This window comes from Acinonyx jubatus, chromosome E1 (genome assembly GCF_027475565.1).
Source record: "Acinonyx jubatus isolate Ajub_Pintada_27869175 chromosome E1, VMU_Ajub_asm_v1.0, whole genome shotgun sequence".
NCBI lineage: Eukaryota > Metazoa > Chordata > Mammalia > Carnivora > Felidae > Acinonyx > Acinonyx jubatus.
In genome coordinates, this window is record NC_069397.1 from 29,367,690 (window position 1) to 29,391,519 (window position 23,830).

At 50.2% G+C, this 23,830-nt stretch overlaps 1 protein-coding gene across 1 annotated transcript; it reads right to left on the minus strand.

Moving 5' to 3' along the window:
• Positions 1–20,809: 20,809 nt before the first annotated feature.
• Positions 20,810–22,784, minus strand: NOG (noggin). Its single transcript, XM_027034179.2, has one exon. It carries the CDS (start codon positions 22,188–22,190, stop codon positions 21,492–21,494), a length of 699 nt encoding a protein of 232 aa, XP_026889980.1. The 5' UTR covers positions 22,191–22,784; the 3' UTR covers positions 20,810–21,491.
• Positions 22,785–23,830: the final 1,046 nt, after the last annotated feature.

The following is a 23,830-nucleotide window of genomic DNA, read 5'->3' on the forward strand; positions in this document are numbered from 1 at the left end:
TAATTAGTTGAGTGACTGACTCTAAATTCAGTAACTCCCATCGGTATGTGGCCTTGTCAGGGTTTAAGATTCCATTTTGGGTTATGAAAGAGGCCGGGTCCTAGGTAGTCCAGACGCGGCCGCCCTGCATCATAGCTATTGTACAAATGGGCTCAGTGTGCTGTTTGTGTTAAGATGGAAAACTTTTACATGTTTGATTTTTATGCAAGTCAATTAACTTGTTTTTTATAACTGTAAGGGCTTGCTTTGCAAATAAGATTACTTACCACTATAAATTATGGGAACATAGGGGCCTATTCAGACAAAATGTTACACACCCCTAACCCGTGCACCAGGCTGCATGCCGGCCTTCTGCAGGGGGGACAGCGAGGATGACGGGGAGGTGAAGGCGGAGGGAGGGGTTATTTTGGTGCATTCTAAGGGCCCCTTCCAAGAGGGATGCAAAGGGGAGGGGGCCTGGGGGTGGGGACTAGGGAGTGAACCAGAATACTCTTCTCTGTGCTGCCTACCCCCACCTCAACTCTCCCAGGTTGCACAGAGCTGGCCAAGGCCTCCCCTTGGGATCTTGTTTGAGGTGTATTTTTTTATGTTTGCCTCTTGGTGACAGCACATGCCCCTGCAGTTTGGAGTTTGGGGCAGAGCTAAGTCTGGGCTCTATCCTCCTTGTCCTTTTGGTTCCCTTCCTGCAATGATGGCCCCGTGCCTATCCTGGCATCCTATGGGTGACCCCCTCCCACAATACAAGTGAAAGGGGTGAGGGCAGGGCAGAGGGGAGGGAGGAGCAGGCATTCCCACAGGCTGCTTGCTGCTCAGTGATGGGAAGGGGTGAGGAGGGGTCCAGGCAGGTTTGAGAAGGAAGAGATCCAGTCACCAGTCCCTGGAACTTCCTCCCTCTCTGCATTTCCTTTGTGGAGGGCACTGCAGTTCTACATGAGATGTTCTGGAAACTGATATCGGGACTCTTGGCTCTTAGGCTCCTTTGTGAGCTTGAATGGGTTCCTTCCAGTTGTGGGTCTCAGGTTATTTCTCATTTGTGACATGGAGGCAGAAACTCCAGCTTGGGATGCCTCCTGGGTGTCTGTTGTCACATGTGATTCTTAACAGGAGAGATCCTACCCTTCAGTCCCCGAGGACACCAGGCGATGTCCTGACGCATTTTGGTTGTTACAACCTAGAGTGGGGGTGGTCTCTAAAAGTTAGAGACCAGGGATGCCACTAAACGTCCTGCAAGGCAGCTTTCTGCAACAAAGAGCTGTCTGATTCAAAGTGTCCATAGTGTCGTGTGTGTATATCCCCTGGATAGTGGAATTGCCCGAGACGCACGTAGGGAAGGGAGACCGTCTGGGGGCTGACCAGTCTTTGGGACAAGATTTAATTTATGAAGAATCAATATAGAGTGTGTAGTCACTGAGGAATACAGGATCAGGTCTTCAGCAGAAACAACAATATAATCACTCGTTCACACATGAATGGGAGGTTGCAGTGGGTTCAGTGTTTGGGGATGTATGTCACACTCTGAGAGCCCCTGGGAAACCTCCGGAGGTAGTTAGGGAAATAGCAATAATTACAGTGACCTTAAAAAGGGTTAGGACTGTCATTATTCCTATACTGCTGATAAAGAAACTGGGGCTTAAAAATATGAAGTTATTTGTCTAATATCACACAGCAAAGGCTCCAAGTCTTGGACACTTCTCACCTACTTGGTGAAGGAATCAGGATGCATATTATCATATTATCATGAAACAATGGATTTGAGGACAAGTCAAATGTCATTGCCAAATGTCATTCATTGTCAGGCATGACTTCACTGCCTTTGCAAATACTTCCCAAAGGGAGGCCTTCCTTCTTAAGATAATTGTGCTACCCTCCACACACCTTGAGTACTTTGTACCCACTCTTATTGGGTCATAGGTCATGGCTTCCATGTCTGTCACCTCTATTGAATTGGGGGCTTTTGGGAGTAGGGACTATATCTGACTTATCCTGACAGGCCTCTCTGAACTGCAGTTTTCTTTTCCAGAAAATAGAAACAATGGCTTCTACTTCATCAGGTGGATCTCCATTAAATGTCTGTGGAACGCTACATGAAATAAGAATGCTGACTTCCTCTTTGTCCCTGGCCTCAGTGCCCCACCCTCTCATCCTTCCCCCTGCTTGCTTGATGTCATATTTGGCTGCCAGATGGCAGACAAGGCAAAAGATTTGCGGGGAGTATAAGAAGCATGATTGAACTCTGAGGATTTTATCTTATTTTTTAAAGCATGGTTTATGGAAAACTGGGGATCACTGGTATCCACGGGGAATTGGCCTTTGAGAATCCAACTTGCATAACAAATAGAAACCAGTGGTGAGATCGCCACTTGTAAATACATTTCTGCTCTGGTTCTTTGGATTGCCAAAGAATTAAATGTCCCCAAAGAGATGAAAATTTAGGTGGTCACCTGGAAGAACTGCGAGCTCCTGTTCTCTTTTCTTGCACATGGCCCAGTTGCCCTTGCTGTGCCTCTCATGATATGTGTCCACTGGATGGAGGCTTTAGAAACTCATCAGACATCTTGTCCATAATTCTGTCTGAGTAAAATGTCATTATGTAATCTGTTCTATTCTAGATGCTGTGGGGACAGAACATAAATGATAGAGCTTTGTTTTCCAAATCATGAGTGGTTTTAAGGACATACCACTCCATCCCTTGGTTTGTTCATTTGTTCATTCATTCATTCATTCATTCATTCTACAAATATTTTCTTAGTCTCTTCCATGCATACAGCTGCATGCCCTTGGGCAAATTAACCTCTGTGAGCCTCATTAACAGGAATAATAAAACTCACCTCATAGGGTTAACTGTCCAGTTTCAGGCAGATGATAGGTACTCAGGAAAGGATAGTTATTATTAGAGCCTAAAAAGCTCACAGCATCAGTCAAGGCATAAAAGATATTTAAATGAATTTATTTGGTAACTTACAAATGAGTTTTAACTGATGCCCCAGTGTGTGTTGAGAACTCTAAACACAGTCCCTGAATAACCCTGGAAGGCTCCCCAAAAAAGGTGAGGCATGAGTCTCAAATAAAAAGCATCCTAGATCTTAGAGCTAGAATGAAGACCTTGAGTGAGGTCTACCCCTTGCCTCCAGTCTGGCACAGCACAATTATTATTTTCTCATTTTTTAGTTGAAGGAACTGGAAGTAATGAAATGAAGAGTCTTACGCCCATGAATTAGATACTATTAATATATCTGAGGAATACTGAGGAAACTGAGGCACAGAGAAGATAACTTCCCCTGGTGACACATCATTAATAGTGGTGGACCTTAAGTGGGACTGCAGGTAGCCTGCCTCCAGAGACTAGGATTGTAACCCCCAGACTCAGTGGGATCATTGGCTATCATGTAAAGAACATTGGATTTAAAGTCAGACCGGCCTGACTTCTAATCTCCTGCACGTGCTATCTTGTGAACCTGGGAAAGCCATTTTACGCCCTGAGCTTTAGTTTCCTTATCTGGGAACTGGAAATGATGATGATATCCACCCTGTAGGACACTCATAGAATGATAAATACCACTTGCATGGTTCCTTAGAGTTTTGCATGGTTCCTTAGAGCAAATTGTACCTTTGGCCATTGTAGACTCTTTATAGTGTATAAGAGCTTTTGCAAACATGACTGTATGGGGTTTGCTCAGAGGCCCAATGAGGTATATAGAAGAGAGATCTTTATCTCTCTTCAACAGATGAGGAAAAGTGTGCCAGAGAGGGAGAGAAGGGTGAAGGGAAGTACTTTGAATTCCCCATTTATTCAACAAATACCAGCTAAGTAGCTGTTCTATTCCAACATTACATTATCTTGAGGGGTATAGGGTTTTTCTTCATTTTTCTGAATGAGGAACTATGGCTCCAAAAAAGTATATGACTTACACATGGTCATAGAACCAATCATAAGCAGTGTTGGGATATAAACCAAAGTATGTGAGACCCTAGACTTCCCCATGGTGGAGTGATTTGCCCCACAGTCACAAGACAGTAAGGGGCCCAGCCAAGGAAGCCTTCAACCTTGGTCTTCCAGGAACAGATCCAGTCTTCTGCCACCCCATCATGTGGGTTAAACTTTCAAGTGAGTTGAATTCCAAATTCTAAGCAAGCATTTACTTATATAAAAGGTTAAAACGCCAGAATCCTGCAGGCAGGAAATACCACCTTCTTTGATTAAATGTGGGAAATCTTCCCATTATGGATAAGATTTGCTGTCTACAGGAAACCTTCTCAGACATAAACTGATCCTATCTTCTAGCCAAAGCGGTTTGGAGGTGGCTTAACTAAAGAGATTTAAGAAGCAGACCCACCTACAAGGTAATCAATGGAAAGGGATCTCTGACTTTGGCAAGTGCAGTCTACCAGGGAAGTCTAGGAGAATGATGGGTGTGGTTTTATGATAAGTGCAATCAGAAGGTCTCTATGGATTCTGGAAACGAGAGGGTGACCTGGAGCTAGAGAAAAGGGGTTCAAGTCTGGTTTCTCCACTGTTGGCTGAATCATTCAACTTCTTTGCATCTAACCATCTTCATCTGTAAAATGGGGACTATAATGTCTTTTTTGTTTTTTTTTTTTGCTACCACAGGATTGTTTGAGATTCTAAAGACATGATTGATGATTAAACTGTATTGTACAATATCTCTGATCTTCTTTTCTTAAGGAAAAACCATGGAGAATAGTAAAAAGAATTGGTGAGTAAGAATATTTCTCTGTATCACCAGTACAACCCAGAGGAGAGGAATACAGACTCTGGTGGCTTTGGACAGCCTGGTCATTAGGAAAGTGCAGTGGGTCCTGCTTTTGGTGTGTGGTGTGTTTCACCAGGTTCTACATCATGATCACGGTGATGATGTTGGTGATGATGATGATGATGATGATGATGATGGCGGTGACATAGTGTGTTGCTGTTTACAGCACACTTCCACATATGGTTCTTATTTTCAATTCACTGAGATGATCATGTACTCTCTTACTTTCTGAGCTTTGTACCATGTTGTTACTGCTGCCTGGCTATTTATCTTTCAATAATAATTTAGATATATCAGATATTCTCAGAGAAATAGTTCCTGGCCCACTCTACTTCCACCCTGGGAAGAGCCTTTCTGAGTGTTTTCTCATCCCATAGCTCATGTTGTAATTGCCCGTTATGTGTCTGTATTTTCACATCCTCCTTCCACGAGATTCAGTGTTGGCTCTTGTTCGTCTTTGGACTCCCAGAGCCTAGAACAAGGCTAGGCACGTGGATAATGCTCAATGGATATTGCTGCATGAATGAGTGAATGAATTTGACCTTAATGGCAATTGAATGAGGAAGGTAGGCAAGGCTGGAAGACACCTGAGAAGTGGTCAAAGCCAACTCTCCAACTCAGATGATGGAACCAAAGCCTAAGAGTTAAATAGTCCTGAAGGCATCCTGCCTATTGCTGGCAGAGCCACACTAGACACAGCCCTCTGACTGGTTCAATACTATTCTTTCTGTTTGTTCTAAGCCTGTGGTCTCTAAGCAATTTCAGAATGATGTTAGATATTTAGGTACCTTGGTCTTGGGCTGGGAACACTCCAGATGGTAGTCAATATTATGTAATGGAAAACACTGCAGCTACCCTGACGTCTCCCCTCTCTTTACCCTCCATATCCAATCAATCACTGAAACCTGTCACTCCCAAGACATTCTTGCATCAGTTCCTTCCTCTCCATCCCTAATCATTCCATGACAAAAACCCACCCAATCTTGAGCCCAGACATTGCAAAGTTTTACTAATTGATCTCTTCTTCTGATGTATCCTCTATGTGATATACATAACCCTTCAGTGGCTTCCAATGAACCTTTCAAGGGCTCCTAATGGCCTTGAGATAGGGCCTAAATTCCTGAACTTGGATTACAAGGCCCTCCATTGCGTGGCCGCTAACTTCCACCATAGTTGTTATTTTCCCACCATTCCCAGGCTCACGGTCTGTTACAGTAAACCTTGAACGGTACAGAGTTCCCAGTTCACAGCAAGCTATTTCTGATCTCCATGCATATGGTCATGCCACTCCCCCTACCAGGAATGCCTCTTCTCTTCCCCTCTGCTTCCCCATTTTTGCCTGACTCACTCTTACTCATCCTTTAACTGGTCTTGTCCTGGGCTGGACCAAGAGCTCACATAGTAACACTTGCCCACCTCAAGGTCAGAAACCAGTTCTGCTGCATCTGTATAGCTCCAACATAGGTTTAGCAAGTACTTAGCAAATGTATGTTGACTTGGACTTTACTTAGATTTAAAAGAGGAGTTTTAATATTACTAGCTGTGTGGTCTTGAGTATCATTCTCCTTCTTCTGACTTCAGTAGATATTTATTGTGTAGTACACTATGTGTAGTACTATGTGTAGACGTAATTTAAGGTTCAATTTCCTCTACTATGAAATGGAAGAGGAAGGGGAATTACTTTAAATAATTTTTGAGGTCTCTCGAATTCTAAATGATATAGTTCCCACGTCAATTCCACTGGCATAATATTACACCATTATAATATGGTGTAGTATGTAAATGGCAGGGTCAGTTGCAGCATACTGGGCAAGAAACTTGACATCTGATGAAGAAGTTGTGAACAATTGATTGGTGTTTTTTTAGAGAATCTTTTTTTTTCACCTCAAAAAGTGGCAGTAATAGTAGGGATGTTCTTGCGCTGGTGGGAGGATCAAGTGGGGTGCTGTGTGTGATGTGGTTTGTGGACTCTCATGCTCAGGGTAACTATAGAGAATGGCTATTAGAGACGTGAGGGACTCAGATGAGCTGTGAGGTTCAACATCTGACAGGTGGTACAAAGGTATGGATTCTGTGATCCCAGACTTACAGGGACTGGGTTTGAACTTAACATCTAGGGAAACCCACCAGCTGGAAATAGCTAGCTGCCTATCGTTATAGATACCACAGGGGCTGAGGTCCCAAACTAGCCTTACCAGTGCCATGACTGGGAAAGGCTTGCCTGGCACAGCCAGGGGCTTGGGTCCCTTTGCTCTTGTCACCATGCTAGACAGAGGGTTGTCTGTTGGCTTTTAAAGTGGAGGCGTTTTACCCAATTCCCCTTTGCCCCCTCTTTGGGGAGCATGTCCACTGCCTTTTGGGCAAGGCTAGCCTGGTCCTCCAAATGACGGCTTCGAGTTGGATGGACAGCCTTTATCAGCAGGATAGTGGGTTCAGGGAAACAGCCGCTCTGCCACCTCCTCGTTGCTGCTGGGATGTGTTGCCATGGATACCAAATGCAGGGAAGCAAAAGAAACAGAAGAAAAATAAAAGCCGTAGTATGTGTGTATTTACGTGTTCGTGTGTGGCATGTGCATGCCAGTGCTCTCCCGTATGTGACAGCCAGAGGAGGAGAGAAAGGTGGTCATTTCTGAGGAGGCCTGGCATTTTAACAGTTAGACTGACATTGTCCAAGGTGGATTAACACCTCCACGGACTGCATTAGGTGGCCCTTTACATGATGCTACATAGTCAGAACAGGCCTGAGAATCTTGGCCCCTGTGTATCCTGTTCTCGTTCCTTACTGTTGGCCCCAATCCCCATAGGTGACCCAGAATGCATTTCTTAAGTGCTGTATGTAGGGGGCACTGTGCTAGGCTCTTCTATTTCTTTTCCAAGATTTTTTAAAAAGTTTATTTATTTATTTATTCTGAGACACAGAGAGAGAGAGAGAGAGAGAGAAGAGGGAGCCTGAGTAGGGGAGGGGCAGAGGGAGAGGGAGAGAGAGAGAATCCCAAGCAGGCTCCAAACTGGCAGTGCAGAGCCCGATGTGGGGCCCAAACTCACGAACTGTGAGATCATGATCTGAGCTGAAATCAAGAGTCAGATGCTTAACCAACTGAGCCCCCCAGGCACCCCCTCCTACATTTCTTACTTGCTTTTATCCTGGCAATAACCCTGCAGGGTAGATAGTGCTACTCCTATTGTACAGATGGGGTGGGGTGGGGGGCAGTTAAAGAGGTTAAAGGCACAGGTTGTGAAGTCAGAATGCCCGAATGAATCCCAGACCTGCCTTTCCTAGTCGCCACCCCGTGTCTCAGTGTCCCCATCTGTAAACGGTAGCACCACCTTCTAGCATTGTGAGGGGTCAGCTGAGGCACGTGGAATGCTCAGTGCAGTGTCTGACACATGTTAAAAGCCCCATAAATGATTGCTGCTAGCACAGGTTTTTCCCCAACAGTTGGAAAGGAAGGAGTTTTTAAGATTTCTTTGAATGTTTATTTGTTTTTGAGAGAGAGAGACAGAGAGACAGACAGAGCGCGAGCGGGGATGGGACAGAGAGAGAGACACTCACCGAATGTGAAGCAGGCTCCAGGCTCTAAGCTGTCAACACAGAGCCCGAAGCGGGGCTTGAACCCAAGAACTACGAGATCATGACCTGAGCTGAAGTTGGATGTTTAACTGACTGAGCCACCCAGGAGCCCCGAGGAAGGAGTTTTTAAAGTCTTTGTTCCTACACGGTAGCTGCCGTGGGATAAGGGCTCGACACATGAATGGGAGGATAACATGGCTGGTTTGCTATTGTCAGGGCCCGGGAAGGACTGGAGGGATTGTGGCTAGGGTCTCAGAGGGGGCTGCCACTCCAGGTCTCTCTCACTCCATAACTTGACCTCTTCTTACTCACCATGTTTATCTCACTCGGGTGCTGGTCTGACTTGCCTGGACTGAGATTTTAGGGGTAGGAGAGCCTGTTGCTGAGAGCCAGACTGGACTCTGGCCTGGCAGGGAGGGAGTGGCTGATCTTGTGAACACGGCCCTTTCAGTACCCAGGGGTACTCCTACAGGCCTTGGCAGGGCTTTGGAGACTATAGAAGTGTGTGTCTAACATTGCAGGACAATGGGTCTAATTGGCACCTCTAAAACTGAATGCAGGAGAGCTTAGGTGGCTCAGGGGGTTAAACGTCTGACTCTTGATGTCGACTCAGGTCAAAATCTCACAGTTCATGAGATAGAGCCCCATACAGGGCTCTGTGCTGACGGTGAAGAGCCTGCTTGTGATTCACTCTCTCTCTCTCTCTCTCTCTCTCTCTCTCTCTCTCTGCCCCTCCCCCACCCCCACTAGTGCCCTCTCTCTCTCTCTCTCAAAATAAATAAATAGATAAACATTAAAAAAAAATAAAGCTAAATGCTTCCTTCAGGAGCAAAGAAGAAAAGGTAACCATACCGAGTATTTTTAAGAAGTGATTTTAATCATAGGAGGATGGTCACCTGGCATGTCATAAGCGTCTCCAGAATCTAGTCCCAGCCGCGGGGCTAACCAGCTTTGTGACTTTGGGCAAGTCTCTGCACCCCTCTGGGCTTTTGTATCCCCACCTCTAATGTGAGAGAGCTGGAATAAATGCCAGTCATGGTGCTCTGATGTCCCTTCCGTACTGGTCTTCTGTGATTTTATCCCCCATTTCTTCTGGTTTAAACAGGCCACAAGTCTTCATTGTCCCAGCCTTCATCAAATCAGTTCCTCACAAGACAGCAGTATCCACAGAAGACCATCCTGGCTGGCTGTTCACAGGGATTTCCTACGAGACTCCCATGATCTTTGGGACTTTCTCTGTTCTTCCTCTTCCTCTGGGTGGGGACAGCCTGAGTGCTTTGTGGAGAAGTACATATTATTAATGACAGTGACTTGTGTTTGCTCAAGGTTTGAGAGCTTACACAGGCATTAATATTATCAGTCACATAGCTGGGATGGGGTAGAGCAAAGAGCCTAGATTCAACTTCAAAGTCTACACTTTTAACAACCCCACATTACCTATGCCTTCAAAAGATGTATATAAGTTGAAGTTGGAATTAACCAACATTCACTAAACAAACCAAAAAGTTCTGTTTCGATTTGACTTAAAGGAAAGCAACAGAACCCCTTGTCGTATCCAGTCGCTCAGTTACTTAATTACCACATATTTATGAAATGCTTACCATGCATAAGACACTATTTTGGATAATATGGTTGGAAATTAGAATCAAATACAGTAACTTCCCTCAAAGGACTTTGAAATCCAGAGGTAGCCAGATACGGGTCCATACTAATGAGTGCAGTGTTATAAGTGCTGGGACCGTGGCACTTAGGCAGTATGCAAATTGGAAAGCCCCTGGGTTTTGGGGTTTCAATCCTGGTTCTGAGTCCTTGCTTTGCCACTAAGAGTCTTTGGGTAATTCAGCAAATCTTTCTGAACCTATTATGTAGTCATTGTCGTCGTCATCGTAATATCACATAGGATTAAGTTGGAGTTTACATGATACAATGCACATAAAGGACCCAGGACAGTGCCTGTCACATATGGAAAGTTAGCATCTATTATTGGTTATTATTATTAATCATCAGCACTGTGGGAGGACAAAGTACAGCTTGGTCAGTTCTACCCTGGCCAAGGAAGTACCATGTGAGCGGTGCCCTGAAGTATGAGTAGGCCTTCCCTAGGTGGAATCCTGTTTTGGGGTGATGGGGTAAGTGTGGGGCAGGGGACATTTCAGGTAGAGCAAATGGTGTAAGCAAAAGGCCCAGCAGGTTTAGGTATGTTTAGCCATGAGTAAGTTGTGTGGCTGGTTGGTGGGGGAAGGTGGGTGGAGCCGAAAATGGTGGCAAATTACACTGGAAGGCAAGTTGGGGTCATAGATTGTAAAGAACCTTGGGCGCCATGCTAAGGAAGTTAACCATGGTTCTACAGCGAAGGAGAGACACCGGAAGTGTGTAGAAAGTAGGGAAGACATCTGGCCCAAGACGAAGATCTGGGTGCTGGCCATACAGGTGTAATACATCCCACAGTGAGAATCCCTGAGTATCCCCTCAGGCAGAGGACACAGACGGAGAGGAGGCAAGCTGACCAGAACCCTGGGGAGCATCAATGTCTAAACATCCAGCCAGACAGAGGAATCACACAGGGCATGTCCTCCAGGAATCCCAGGGGTCTGGGGCCACAGTGTGGGAAGAAGGAAGACAGCGGAGGAGGCCTGGGCTCTTGGGAAACCTGCCTTGGAATGTGGCATTTGGGGGAAGTTGTCCAACCTCGGGGGTGGCAGGCACTTGTGTCCCACGGGTTTAGTTACCAGCTGCCCCATGCTCCCATCAGAATTTCTCCACTAGTCTTTATCGTTAACCTGAGATTTGACACTGACTGGGTCATTCACCCTCTCTGGGCCATGGAATGTTTTCCATGTTCCATGGTGGTGGTCATGATGCCTTTTAAAGCTCTTCATTGCTCGGTGGTGGATGCCTTTTAAAGCTCTTGTTGCTGATGTTGCCCATTGACCTGGAAGCCTTGGCCCTACCTGAGTGCGCTCGTCTCTCTCATAGGTCTCTGCCCCTGAAGTGAGGTGAGAAAGACGCCAGTGAAGGCTGTTTCTGGGAGATAGTCACCTCTAGGTGATTCCTGATTGAGTGCCAATAACTAGGATTGAGGAATTTCTGGAATTAGAACAAATTAGAGCTAATGTACCTGGGATGGATTCCTGCCTCTGTTTATGTAAAACAAACTCCCTGGCTTCCCCAATTCCTTCCATCCTGATTTAACTTTTTCTTTTTTTCCTCTCAGCTTTGCCTTTGGTCATTGGTTTTCCCACTTAAGTCCATTCTTTGGCCTATCACTTAAACAACAATGACAGCAAAACCCAGATGTCAACTGGAATGAAATACAAAGCTGTTTCACGGGTGGAGAAAAAGAAGAACCCACTGGATTCTTTCCCCTGCCGTAGATCGTGCATGGATGAGGACCTGAGTAAGTAGCTGGTCTGCCATTGGGTAATAGGACATCCGGCTTTCATCCTGACTGCAGGGGTACAGCACAGGCCTCGGAATTGGGAAGAGGGAAAGAAACCATGGTAGGCTGGACTCCTACACCCCACCAGCAGCTAAACCAATGTGTTCCCACCAGGAACACATTGGAACATCCCAACAGGCTGGTAAGGTAGATACCATTATATCCATTTTAAGTGTGTGGAAACTCAATCTCGGGGATGCCACAGCTAATAGCCATGTAACCAGGGTTCAGACTCACTCTGGTCCAAGGTAGCTATTCCCCACCCCCGCCTGCCACCCCTAAATATCAACTTCTTTGACCAGTAGAAAGGCTTTTGCCTCCAGGGCAAGCTATTCTTCAAGCCTCAGTTTCCTTATCTTTAAAATGATAATCAAAACTCTGGCTCTGAGCTCTTGCGTGGGTTTGAAAGAGATAATGAATGTCAAAGTGGTTTTTAAACCGTAAAGCATTAAGGCGTGAGTTAGTCATTGTTTAATTTTATTATTCCCTGGGCAGGAAAGATGGAGTTTTAACGGTTCAGCAGATAAGGTAATCTCTCCCATTTTTAAGGATTTCAGATGTGGAGAAAGGTGGACCTTCTACCCACCCCTGGAGCGTCCTTTTAGAATTTTCTCTATGGAATTACTCAAAGCTATCTAGCCTCTGATGGGAACGTTTGTCTAGGTGGTAGATTCCCTTTTACTGGGAGATTCCTTGATTTGCTAAAAGAATTTATCTGCAACTCAGCCACCTCTCCCTGCCTACTCCAGCAGACAGGGACCTTCTGGAGTCAGTAAACTGGGAGTCACTCTAATCCCCAGAATGATAGAGTCACTGCAGGGTCATGTGAATAGCCCTGGCTCTGTATCCACCTTCGGGGACATTCTTAAAGTTTCCCTGGATCACTATTTAACAAGAGCTGGACTCTGTATTTCAACATCCTCAGAGCCCCAGATAGAACCTGGCTTATACTGGGAATATGATCAATTGATATTTCTTCAGTGTGTCAGTCATCCAGTCTTTTTTATATGGGGGTGTCTATATGTGTCCTGACCTGCACCTCTGCCCAGGGATACCTTGGTGAGCAAAATGGAGGGAAGTGACAGTCCAGTGGAAGAGAAAGAGGACACAAATATCTGAGGATTATAAATATCAATTGCAAACTGATACAGCCTCTGAATAAAAAGTCCCGAGAGCCCGAGAGCATGGACCAGAGGGGACTTTCTGCTCTCCCTACGAATGAGATCTGAAGCCTGGGTGTGCTGGTTGCAGAAGAGGCATCCCAGCCTGCAGGACAGCATGTGCAAAGGCCCTAGAGCAGGGGATGGGGAGGGGGAGCTTGGTGCATGAGAGAACCTGAGCTAGACTGTGTGGCTTGAACTCAGAGGCAGGCGCAGAGGGGCCTCGGTCTGGTAAGGATTCTGGCCTTTATCCTCAGAGCCATGGGAAGCCATTGAGAAGTTTTATGCAGGGGAGTGACAAGACCACATGTGTGTCTTAAGGTCATTTGGGCTGCAGCGTGGAGAATGGATTGGAGCTGGGGCGAGCATGGAATCAGGGAGACTGGTTGGGATTATGAACTCCGGGAGCACGAAACCCCTCTGCTTCTCAGAGAGCTAGTGCTGTTTGAATCTTGGCTCTCCCACCAACTAGCCGTGCGATCTTGGGCGAGTCACTTAGGCTTCCTGTTTTCACAATTTCCACATCTGTAAAATGGGGAAGAGCGATTTCCCTCTCTGGACTAACTTGGTCCCCTTAATTGCATAAATTAGACGCCAGTCAGGAGCCCTTTGCAACTGGGGCTGGGAGGAGGCTGCCAAAACCAGTGACTGCGGGCCCTTTTCTCTTGGCAGGTGCAGGCCAGCACTGACTTCCTTGTTCTTACTGGATACACTCACTGAGCAGCCTGCAGATGTGCGGTTGGCTCCTGAGCTCAACCCTGACCATAGAGAAATAGCACCAGCCACCCCTGCCTCTGCCATCTGGAATGAGCTCCGTGAGCGTCCATCTTTGCTTTGATTTCTGTGAGCTCCAGTTTTCCTACCTGTAAGACAAGCCTGTGTACATGTATCACTCCAGTCAATATTTGTTCAGTGCTGCTATGGCTCAGGCACTGGGTTAGTTTCTGGGAACGTAAGACTGACCTATTTCCTGCCCTTGGGAGTCTTCATATCTCATTGCATGAAAAATTACGTGCACGAAAGTGCTTTTAAAATCCTAACACTGCTTATACTTACAACAACTGCAAAAGGGTGGTTGAATAGAAATCTGGAAATGCTGTTTTTGATGGCGGTTCTGTTCCAAAGTAACCAGCACGGAGACAAGTCGGTTGGCTTTGATGAGCCTTAGTTGCTGCAGTCAAATGAAGGAATGAAGAACTTTACGGCCATCTGTTTTTAAATGTTGTCATTCTATCACCCTTCCTGCGAAATCTGGGTCCTCCTCCCAAAAGCCGTGGATGGTTTCCTTTGGGACTTCCTTTCTTATCGCAAAGAATCACACTTTGCTTTTTACTTTCAGTCCCCTTCTCCTATCTAATCCAGGGCTCCCAACTGTAAATGTTACAGCGGTTCTGGTGGGTGGTAGAATGAGTGAAGTAGGCAATAAGGAGAGGTAAGGACTGTGGCAAAACAAAGGAGGCCTGTTCCATTTAAAGAACACTGCTGCTTTCCTGCTCCACACGCTAGTGCCTTACATAAAAATGCAGCCTGGATCTAACTTCTGTTTTCCTTTAAAATTTTTTAATGTTTATTTATTTTTGAGAGAGAGAGAGTGAGAGAGAGCAAGTGCAAGTCGGGGAGGGACAGAGAGAGAGAGAGGGGGAGACACAGAATCGGAAGCAGGCTCCAGGCTCTGAGCTGTCAGCACAGAGCCCGACGCGGGGCTCAAACTCACGAACCATGAGATGTGACCTGAGCCCAAGTCAGATACTTAACTGACTGAGCCACCCAGGTGCCCCTGTTTTCCTTTAATATGCCTCTCAGTTTAGTCCTTTTGTCTCCCTTCACCCTCTCTGGCCCTCCAGCCTGCTGTCTTACCTTTCTAATCTTTTGTTTTTACACACCCGAATCCTGAGCAAGCGTTCCACCTCATCCCCTCTTTAAGAACCTGCAGCAGTTCCCTGTGGACCCTGAACCCCGTTCACTTCCTTTTACCTAGTATTTACTGAACACACGTATCATGGCAAGCATTGTGCTGTATGCTGTGGAGACTTTAAAAAAAGAGTTACGATTAAAAAATTCTGTCACTTCAAAATTCTCACAGCCTACGACAGAAGTTAACCTTTGTGTTTCAGACCTTAGAATCTGATGAGAACAACACACTCTTCCCAGAAAGAACACACGCAAACACATTTGACATACATGCTGCAGAGCCAACCTTGACGCTCCTCTGCTAAGCAGGGCAGGTCAAGAGTCCCCTGCCTGGAGAAAGTCCGATGCTTAGGTCTCAGTGTGACAGAGGGGCACAGAGAAGGGAGTGCTTCACTCCAGATAGAGGAAGCCTTTACGGAGCAGAGCTGATGCCACTTTGAAATCACACGGGCCTGTGTTTGAATCCAAATGCTTCCCTTTCCAGGGACCCAAATGTCCCTGGGCGAGGCACTCAGCTTCTCTGAGCCTCATTCTCTTGGCCTGTGGAATGGCCGTGATGCTCGTTTCACAGGGAGAGGGAAATGAGATGATGAACATGAAGCACCGGGCTGGTGGTATCACTCAAGGCCTGCTCGTGCCTTCCTCTGCCCCTTGGTCTCTCTTGGGTTTCCCTGCATGCCTTTCTTCATAGCATCTCCAAATGCAAGTTCCCCAAGACCCTTCTGGTCTGCTGGGGAGAATCTTACTGTTCCCTAACCTCAGAGAGCCCTCCCTCTTTGGCTGTCTCCCTACCCTCCACCCATCCACCCATGGATTCATTCATTCAACTCAGGAACTGAACTCTTCCCCAGGCTCCTCAGATTCCTCCCTCTTCTGGATGAGCCTGGAACCTCTCTGTACCTGTCTGAGGGTGGCGGCAAAGGAAGAAGCTCTTTCATCTGAGCATCCACAGGCCTGAAACATAAGGGGGCCTTCGACCCGTCCGCCAGCCCCCACATCCAATCAGTCACCAAGTCCTCTCTGGTCTTTCGGCAAATGCTTTTTGTGTTCATTGGCACTGACACTCCTCAGGTATCCACACTTAATGATTGTCTCTGGTTCACAGCAAGGTCCTCCTTAACCAGCCTTCCAGCAGCCACTATCCCATTTCAAACCTGTCCTAAACACCGGCACCAGACTTGAATGGGAGATGACTCTCCCTCCCCACTTTTGTGTCCTGAGCAGACAGTACAGAACGTAGCTTGTGGGAGATTAAAGATGGCCCCTGATTCCTTGCTGCTTGCTCCCATTGAGAGGTCTACTTCCCTTTCTCTTCAATCTGGGCTCCTGGCAGAGACTTGGTAGCCAACAGACTGTGGTGGAAACAGTGTTGCATGATTTCTGAGACAATGTCTTGAGAAGCCTGGCAGCTTCCATCCAGTTCTCTTGGAGAACTTTTTCTCTCAGAGCTACCATGAGCTACCATGTAGGGAGCCCCACTATTCTGAAGCCGTCGGGCTTTGAGAAAACCCAAGCCACATGGAGTAGCCACTTGAGGGGGCTCTAGTCAACAGGTCGGCTGAACTCCCGTAATGGCCAGGAGGCATTTGAGAAGTGGATTTCTAGCGCTCGGCTGACACCGCAAGTATCAGAGATGATGAACTGCCCAGCTGAGCCCTCTCCAAATTCCTGACACACAGAATCATGAGCCAAATAAAATTGTTGTTCTAAGATTCTTAGTTTTAATGTAGCTTGTCATGAACCAAGAGATAAGCAGACCAGTGATCAAAAACGGTTGAATGAACGAAGAATTCATCGGCAGTAGTGCTCTAATGGTGTCGCTGCCCTATTCAAGAGCTCTCAATGACTCCCTATAGCCGAAAAAGAATGTTTAGTGCCCTCAGTTGGCATTTACGCTCCTTCATAATTTGGCATCAGCCTGCTTTTCAGATCTTCCCAAACAGGTACTTTTCCAACATCACATCTTTACTTATCTCTACTGCTTTCTCCATCCGGATGTCCTTTCTGCCCACATTCCCACCTCAGGATGTTGACATTTAACTTGTCCTTTGAGACTTTAGTCAGGTGCCTTCTCTGGCTGCCCAGTCCAGCAGTGAGCCCTCCTCTTTCCATCTCTACTTTGTTTGATGTTTTCCTAATTCTTTTCCTTCATTGACCCTGTTCTTTATTTCTCACCTCCTCCTCCTCGTGTCTGTGTGTGTGTGTGTGTGTGTGTGTGTGTGTATGTGTGTGCGCACGCGTGTGGAGGGTGAGCACATAAGGAGGCATACAAACGTGTTGTGCGGCCTACCAGTCATGAATCCCTACAGAGCCTGAGATGGGACTTGCCAGCACATAATCTGGCACCTTGTGTCTCCCAAGCGCTTGAAGGGAGGAAGGGTATTTAGAAGAAGCAGAGGCTTTGGGGTCAGCTCAGATTTTGGATCATAATTGTGCCACTTACTGTGTGGCTTTGGGCGAGATGCATAAACTCTCTGAGCTCAGTCTCCTTATTTAGAAACTAGAGACCTCATGAGAATGTGTGTATAGGCCCAGCTCTCGCGCTTGGCTCATCACAGACCGTTAATAACTGTTCGCTGAGTAGACACAGCAGAACAGTCGATCATCTTCTGGAAGCTCAAGTGTTATCGCGTCAATGTTGGAAAGAACTCTCCCGCATCACAAATATATACATTTTAAAACAATTAAAAGAATTTTGAAAGGAACACAGAACAAGAGCAGAGTGAAAAGGCACAATGGAGACCGCGTGGCCAGCCCCAACTATATTAATCTGTGTGATCGGCCTGGCTCTGCTGGGGCCTCAGTCTTCTCATCTGTGAACTGAGCGGTGGGTACTGGAATCTAAGCTCCCCTCCAGTGCTGACATTCCAAGAGCATTAAAGGAAAAGGATGAATCACCCCTTCAAAATACCAGTACGGGCTGGGCCCTCCCCCTGCTGTCCCCATCCAGCACAGCTAAGAGCTCGTAATACACAGCCGGCTTCCTGCTGCAGCTGCCACGAAACTTCAACCCCCTTTCCCAGGGGTCTCAGAAGCAAGACTGATAATGGACCCCTGGCCTTCTCCATCTCAACAGGGAACCAGATCCAGTTCCCAGACTCTGGGGGCCAGAGGGCCCTCCCCTGAGGGTGCTGGCTTTCCGTGGACATTTGGCTTTCAGTATACATGTGCATGAAGTGTGGGGAGTGTTGGGAGGGCGGAAGGAAGGAATAAAGGAAAGAGTTGAAAATAGAGGGTTGATGATTGATTTCCTGCGATCCTGGCGGGAGGGCTGGAGTGGTGGTAACCTTGCCCTTCTCTTCCAGGATGTCGAGAAAGTGGATGTATCTGTATCTGTAATAGTTCTAATTCTCCATCCTGGGGAGGCATGGTTCCCTCCCCCCCCCCCCCCCCCAGCAGCTGCATGAATTTGTAAGCACAGGCTGTCAAAGCCACGGAAGACACCAAGATCAATTTTCCTCCTTACAGGAGATAGACACTAGGTGACCGCAGAGGACAGTTTTCTTGCCTCTCTGCCCAGAGCTCTCTACTCCTTTCCGCGTTGCTGCTATTATTAGTATTATTAACATTAATAATAATGGAGACGTAACCGGCTGTGCATTAGTCACAATGTTCCAGGGGCCAGCACCTCCTTCCTTCTCTTCTGGGACTGCCTGGATCCTGCTGGGTCCTCTTCTCCGCGTCCGGAGCGGCTTGGGGCCTGCCCTTTGGTCTGTGTGCGCGGTGGTCTGTCTACTGCCCGTCACGTCTGCAGCAGCCCGGGTCCTCCTAGCTCACACCGACTCCGGCTCTGAAAGCCGAGAAGCTCGCCGGCTGCGAGCGGGTTTTCCAAGTGGGCAGGGGTGGGGAGGAGGGGCGCGGGCGGGCGGGCGGAGGGAGGAGGGGGCGTCGCGGAGGGGAAGACCTCGCATTGTAATCCAATGACATTGCCAACGTGGGGGTGGGGGCGCTGGCCTCGGCGCGCTCTCCGAGTTTTGGCTGCCCGCCCAGCTGGGAATAACTCTCTTCGCATAATTCGCGTGTTTACCAGGCATGAAAATTCTTGCTTTCGGCTCTGCCCCCCCCCCACCGCCCCGTAAGCCCCCTCCCCTTCCCCCTCCCCACCACCTCCGCCCCTCGCGAGTGAAACTCTGTCTAAAAAAATATTGGCCCGGGGCACAGAAAGTTTTGCATAAATTCATAAGTGATGAATGGCTGATTTTAACGTTATTTGGGTATTTGTCAGAACTTAACAAATATACATGAGGACGGCGGTTCATAAACTTAAACATCTCAATATCCCCTTTCTTCTGGAAATAAATTACGTTTGTTTGCCGGGCTTGGAGTCTTAAGGTAGCCGACATTAGGAATATTTTAAAAGCCATCATCCATCGAGCATGTCTCCCAGGCGCCAGGAAGATTAAATGAAAGAATCATAAGATGGAGGTCTTTAACTTTTAATCCTTTTACAATGAAGCCTCAGATAGTCGCGGGGGCAGGGTGCCCTCTCTGGGGGGAATAATGCCGTTATTCCTCGGCTCTCAGTTAATGAATACCCTAACGTCTGTCCCACGGCTGACGGAGGCAGCGCCGGGGAGGGGGCTCCGGCTCCCGGGCCAGGCTATTGAAATGCGGAGCCACCGAGGCTGCGTCGGGAGGGAAGAAAGCGCCCGGCTGGAGGGACAGGGCGGGCGGGGCCGGGGGCATTGAGACTGCGCTGGGGACCCGGCGCAGGTTTGAAATAATTAGCATAGATTCGCCGGGACTCCGGCCCCGGGGTGGGGATGGGGCGGGGGGGGGGGGCGGGGAGGGACGCCGGGAAGGAGGCGCGGGGAGGTGGCAGGGGGGTGGGGAGGGAGCAAAGGAGAGCGACTTTGGAGTCCAAGATAAATAAAGGGAGCGCTGAGCAGTGTCAGGAAGCCGGCCCACGTGGAGCTGCGCGGATGGGCGCCACCGCGGACTGAGGCGGAGGGACGCACGCGAGTCGAGCGCCAGCCCCAAGAAGTTGGCTTTTTAAGGGGTGGGGTGAGGGTGCTATTTTGCACGTTCCTTTAAGGGCAACACGTCTTCTGCCCCTCTCTAACCCAAGAGTTCAGAGATCCCGATTCTGATTACTCCTCCCTCCCCACCCCCAAGCAGACGAAGTGTCCAGAGCGGGGGGCGCACCCCATTCCCAACTGCAGATCCCAGTGGTGGCGTTTTTTCACCCAAATGCAGACCCCTCCGAAATCCTGACTCTCAGAGTCCTCCCTAGGTCCTGGGGGAGGAGGGAGGCGAGTGTCAAATCTCCCAGCTATCCCCAGCAATTCCGGCCGGGGCCCTGGGGTTTTGGGGGCTCGGACCTGCAAGATCCCGGCGCCCGAGTGTTGATTCCAAAGGACCGGGTCGCCTCAGCTTACATCACCGTAGCTTCCGGGCGTGCAAAGGGTTAACACAGACGGGTTATTGATGTGTGTGGGGGGGGGGGCGGCGGTGCGAGGCGGGAGGGGTGGCGGGATCTGGGTGGGCGCGCTCTGATCTCTCCCACCACCACCCCCCCATTCCTCGGGGGTCAAGTTTCAGCGGCACTCCGCCCCCAGGGTAGGTGTGAAAGACACGTGTCCCCATTGTGAAGGGCCTGTCAGGCAGGACAAAGCGGCCGCCCATCCTCCCCCCCCCACCCCCCGCCCCTCGGCCCAGCCTGGGGTCAGCTCCAGGGGGCCGGCTGGGTGTCGAGGTCAGGACGGGCCCGAGCTTTGGTGACATAGGGAGAAAAAGCTGGGAGACGGGGCAGAGGCCACGTGATGCTCAAGTGAGGGGTTTGAGAATAACCCCCCCCCCCATGAAAAACTGAGCGGTCATCTCCCTCACAGCAGAAGAGGGGATGAGCCCCTTCTCCCAACAGGCATAGTAAGCACAGCGGCACCCCTACCCGCCCCCTCCAGCCCCCACACCCCCCCCATCAATCACCAACACAGAATCGCAGTGTCGAGCGCAGTCGGTTTTAGTGGTTTTCTTTAATCCTGCTCTGCATTTCTTTCTCATTTACTACACGGGATATTATAAAGAATAAATAGCAGATACTCTTAATTTACAATGATTAGTCATTCCATTTGTTCTCTATATTTACAATAACTGTAAAATAACATTGAACTCTATAGCTTCTTCGAGGTCCAAGGAAAACCAAAACACTTTCCGAAGAATGGAAAATAGCTTTTTAAAAGTCCTTCTACAAAAGTTCTCCCCTCTCTTTGTACTTTAAGAAAAAATAACTTTTCCCCCCTGCTTCGCCATGCGAAGGGCACTGGAATATAAATAGCAGGTTAACATTATTAGCAACAACCAGAATAAGTCTCTCTTTTCTCTGTTCTTTTTTTTCCTTTTGCTTATTTTTTTTAAAAATACAGTAGAAGCCGGTAACTTTTAACGTATAATACTGACCTTTTAATAAGTAAATTAAAACTGGGACCGTATATACACACACATATACATTCCTACACAGTTAAACAGTGCATTACATGAACCAGAAAGCTAGGTCTCTGTAGCCAGAAAAAAAAAAAGTTCATTGAATCCCCTCTCGAGAGGGTGGTGGACTGGTTGGAGACGGTGCGGGGGGCGGGGGGGGAGGGCGTCGGTGGGGTATCATCAGTTGTCCGGGTGCGGGAAGGGGACCCCGAGTCCTAACACGAGCACTTGCACTCGGAAATGATGGGGTACTGGATGGGAATCCAGCCGCAGCGCTGGCCCCCGCGCCGCTGACAGCGCCACCGCAGCACCGTGAGGTGCACGGACTTGGACGGCTTGCACACCATGCCCTCGGGCACGGAGCACGAGCGCTTACTGAAGCAGCTGCCCACCTTCACGTAGCGCGGCCAAAAGCGGCTGCCCAGGTCGTTCCACGCGTACAACACCGGGCAGAAGGTCTGCGACCACAGCCACATCTGTAACTTCCTCCGCAGCTTCTTGCTCAGGCGCTGCTTCTTGCCCGGGGCCAAGCCCTCGGAGAACTCCAGCCCTTTGATCTCGCTCGGCATGGCCCCCGACGGCCGCTGCCGCAGCAGCTGGTCCAGCTCGGCCAGGTCCTCGGCGCCCCCGGCCGCCCCCCCGCCCCCGCCGGGCCGGTCCTCGGGGGGCGAGGTGGCCATGAAGCCCGGGTCGTAGTGGCCCCCGAGCAGCGAGCGCAACAGCGTCTCGTTCAGATCCTTCTCTTTGGGGTCAAAGATAGGGTCCGGGTGTTCGATGAGGTCCACCAGGGGCAGGTTGTCGCTGGGAGCCGGGCGGATGTGGAGATAGTGCTGGCCGCCGGCCGGTGCCGCCCGCAGCCCCAGGACCACCACCAGGGCGTAGAGGGTGACCCCCAGGCTGGGGCAGCGCTCCATGCCTCCGGCGCGCGCCCGGGGCTGCTGCTTCGTCCCGCGTCCCCAGAGGAGAGCACGCCGAGCCCGCGGCGCCGCCGCGCTCCCCCGTCTCTCCGGAGGCGGCTCACCCGAGGCTGGGCAGGCGCAAGGCCGGCAGCATGAGTCGCCGGGAGAGCCCTTCGCGCAGCGCCGGCTCCCACCGGGGCGGAAAGAAGGCACACAAGTTGGCCGCAACTCCTCTCCCGGGTCTATGCGGGCAGGCGGCCGCGGCGGGGCATCCGAAATTACTCCAGGGCGACGGCGGGCGCGGGGGGCGCCGGCTCCTCGCTGCCTTCCCGGGCCGGCGGCGGCGCAGGGCGCGTGGACGAGCCGCTCTCCCCTCCTCCTCCTCTCTCTGCTCGTCGTCCTGCCGCTCTGTGCAGCGCCGCTGGCCCAGCGGGTCCTAGGGGCACTTCCCTCCGCCTGCTCGGGGCTCCGCGGCCGGCTCTGCCCGGCGGACTCCAGCGGCGGCGGCGGCGGCGGCGTCCGCGCACGTTGGCACCGGTTTGTCTGTCTCGCAGCGTCCAAGCCTTTAAATTTCCTGCACTTTCAGCTCCATCACCATGGAAACCACTGACTCTCTCGGCGTTGCCCCCTCCCCCTTCTTTCCCCCAAACAACAACCCCACCCCCCACTTCTCCACCCCCGAGGAGCTGGAGCGGCACAGGCTCCGGGGGAAGCCGCCTGCACTCGCCGCGGCGGCGGCTTCGGCAGCGCCCAGGGCTGTGCCCCGCCGGACCCAGATGCCCCGGGAAGCCGACAGTCCGGCTGCCCGCCGGAGCTCACAGGCGGCGGCGGCGGCGGCGGCGGCAGCGGCGGTGGCGGCGGCGGTGGCGCTTGGCAGGTCTCCGCGCAATTTTCTCTCTCCCCCACCACCCACCCCCCTTCTCCTCCTCCTGCAAAATGCACCGCCCCCCTCCTTTCTCCCGGAGCAATGCAACTGGGGCTCTAGGCGCCCCGCCAGGGCCAGTCCTGGGGAAAGCTCGCGGCGGCGCTGGAGCCGGGCTGGAGGGTGCAGGGCCGGTTCTGGGGGGTGCTCGAGGTGGGGCCGTGAGGGTTCTCACTAGCTGGGTGCTTTGCACTGGGAGGGGAACAGCCGGGAGGTGCTGGGGGCTCGTTTCTCCGTGCAGTCCGGCGCAAGGAATTTCTCCATGTGCATGGAGCTTTTTCCCCGGGCGCGTCTCTCCTTCCTCTCTCCCAAGCTTGGTCTAAGTCCCCTCCCCCTCCCCCCAGCGCGTGTACACACACACACACACACACACACACACACACTTTGAGCAGGAGGAGTTCGGGAGGCGCAGCGTTGCGCAGCGTGATGTAATTCCTAGGAAGCACTCCGGCCCGTCTGTTACTCGGGCCCACGAGGGGGGTCCGCTCTTCACCCTCCTCCTCCTTGGCCGGGTCCTGCACCCTGAGTGGCCGAGCTGCAGGGGCGCGTCCGGCTCGCCTGCGGCTCCCCTAGCCTGCCGGGTTCCGCGCGGCTGCCGCTCGGCTCCCTGGGGGCGGCGCGCCCTCTGCTGGCGCCCGACAAGTCCTGCACCTGGCGCTGGCCGGGGGGTGGGGGGGTGGGGGGGCACGGCCCTGAGAGGTGGGTTCGTCTGCGTTCTACTCTGGCCAAGCTC

What these genes read in the sequence shown, in the direction of transcription:
- NOG (XM_027034179.2), bottom strand. Translation starts at nt 22,190, where the DNA reads ATGGAGCGCTGCCCCAGCCTGGGGGTCACCCTCTACGCCCTGGTGGTG.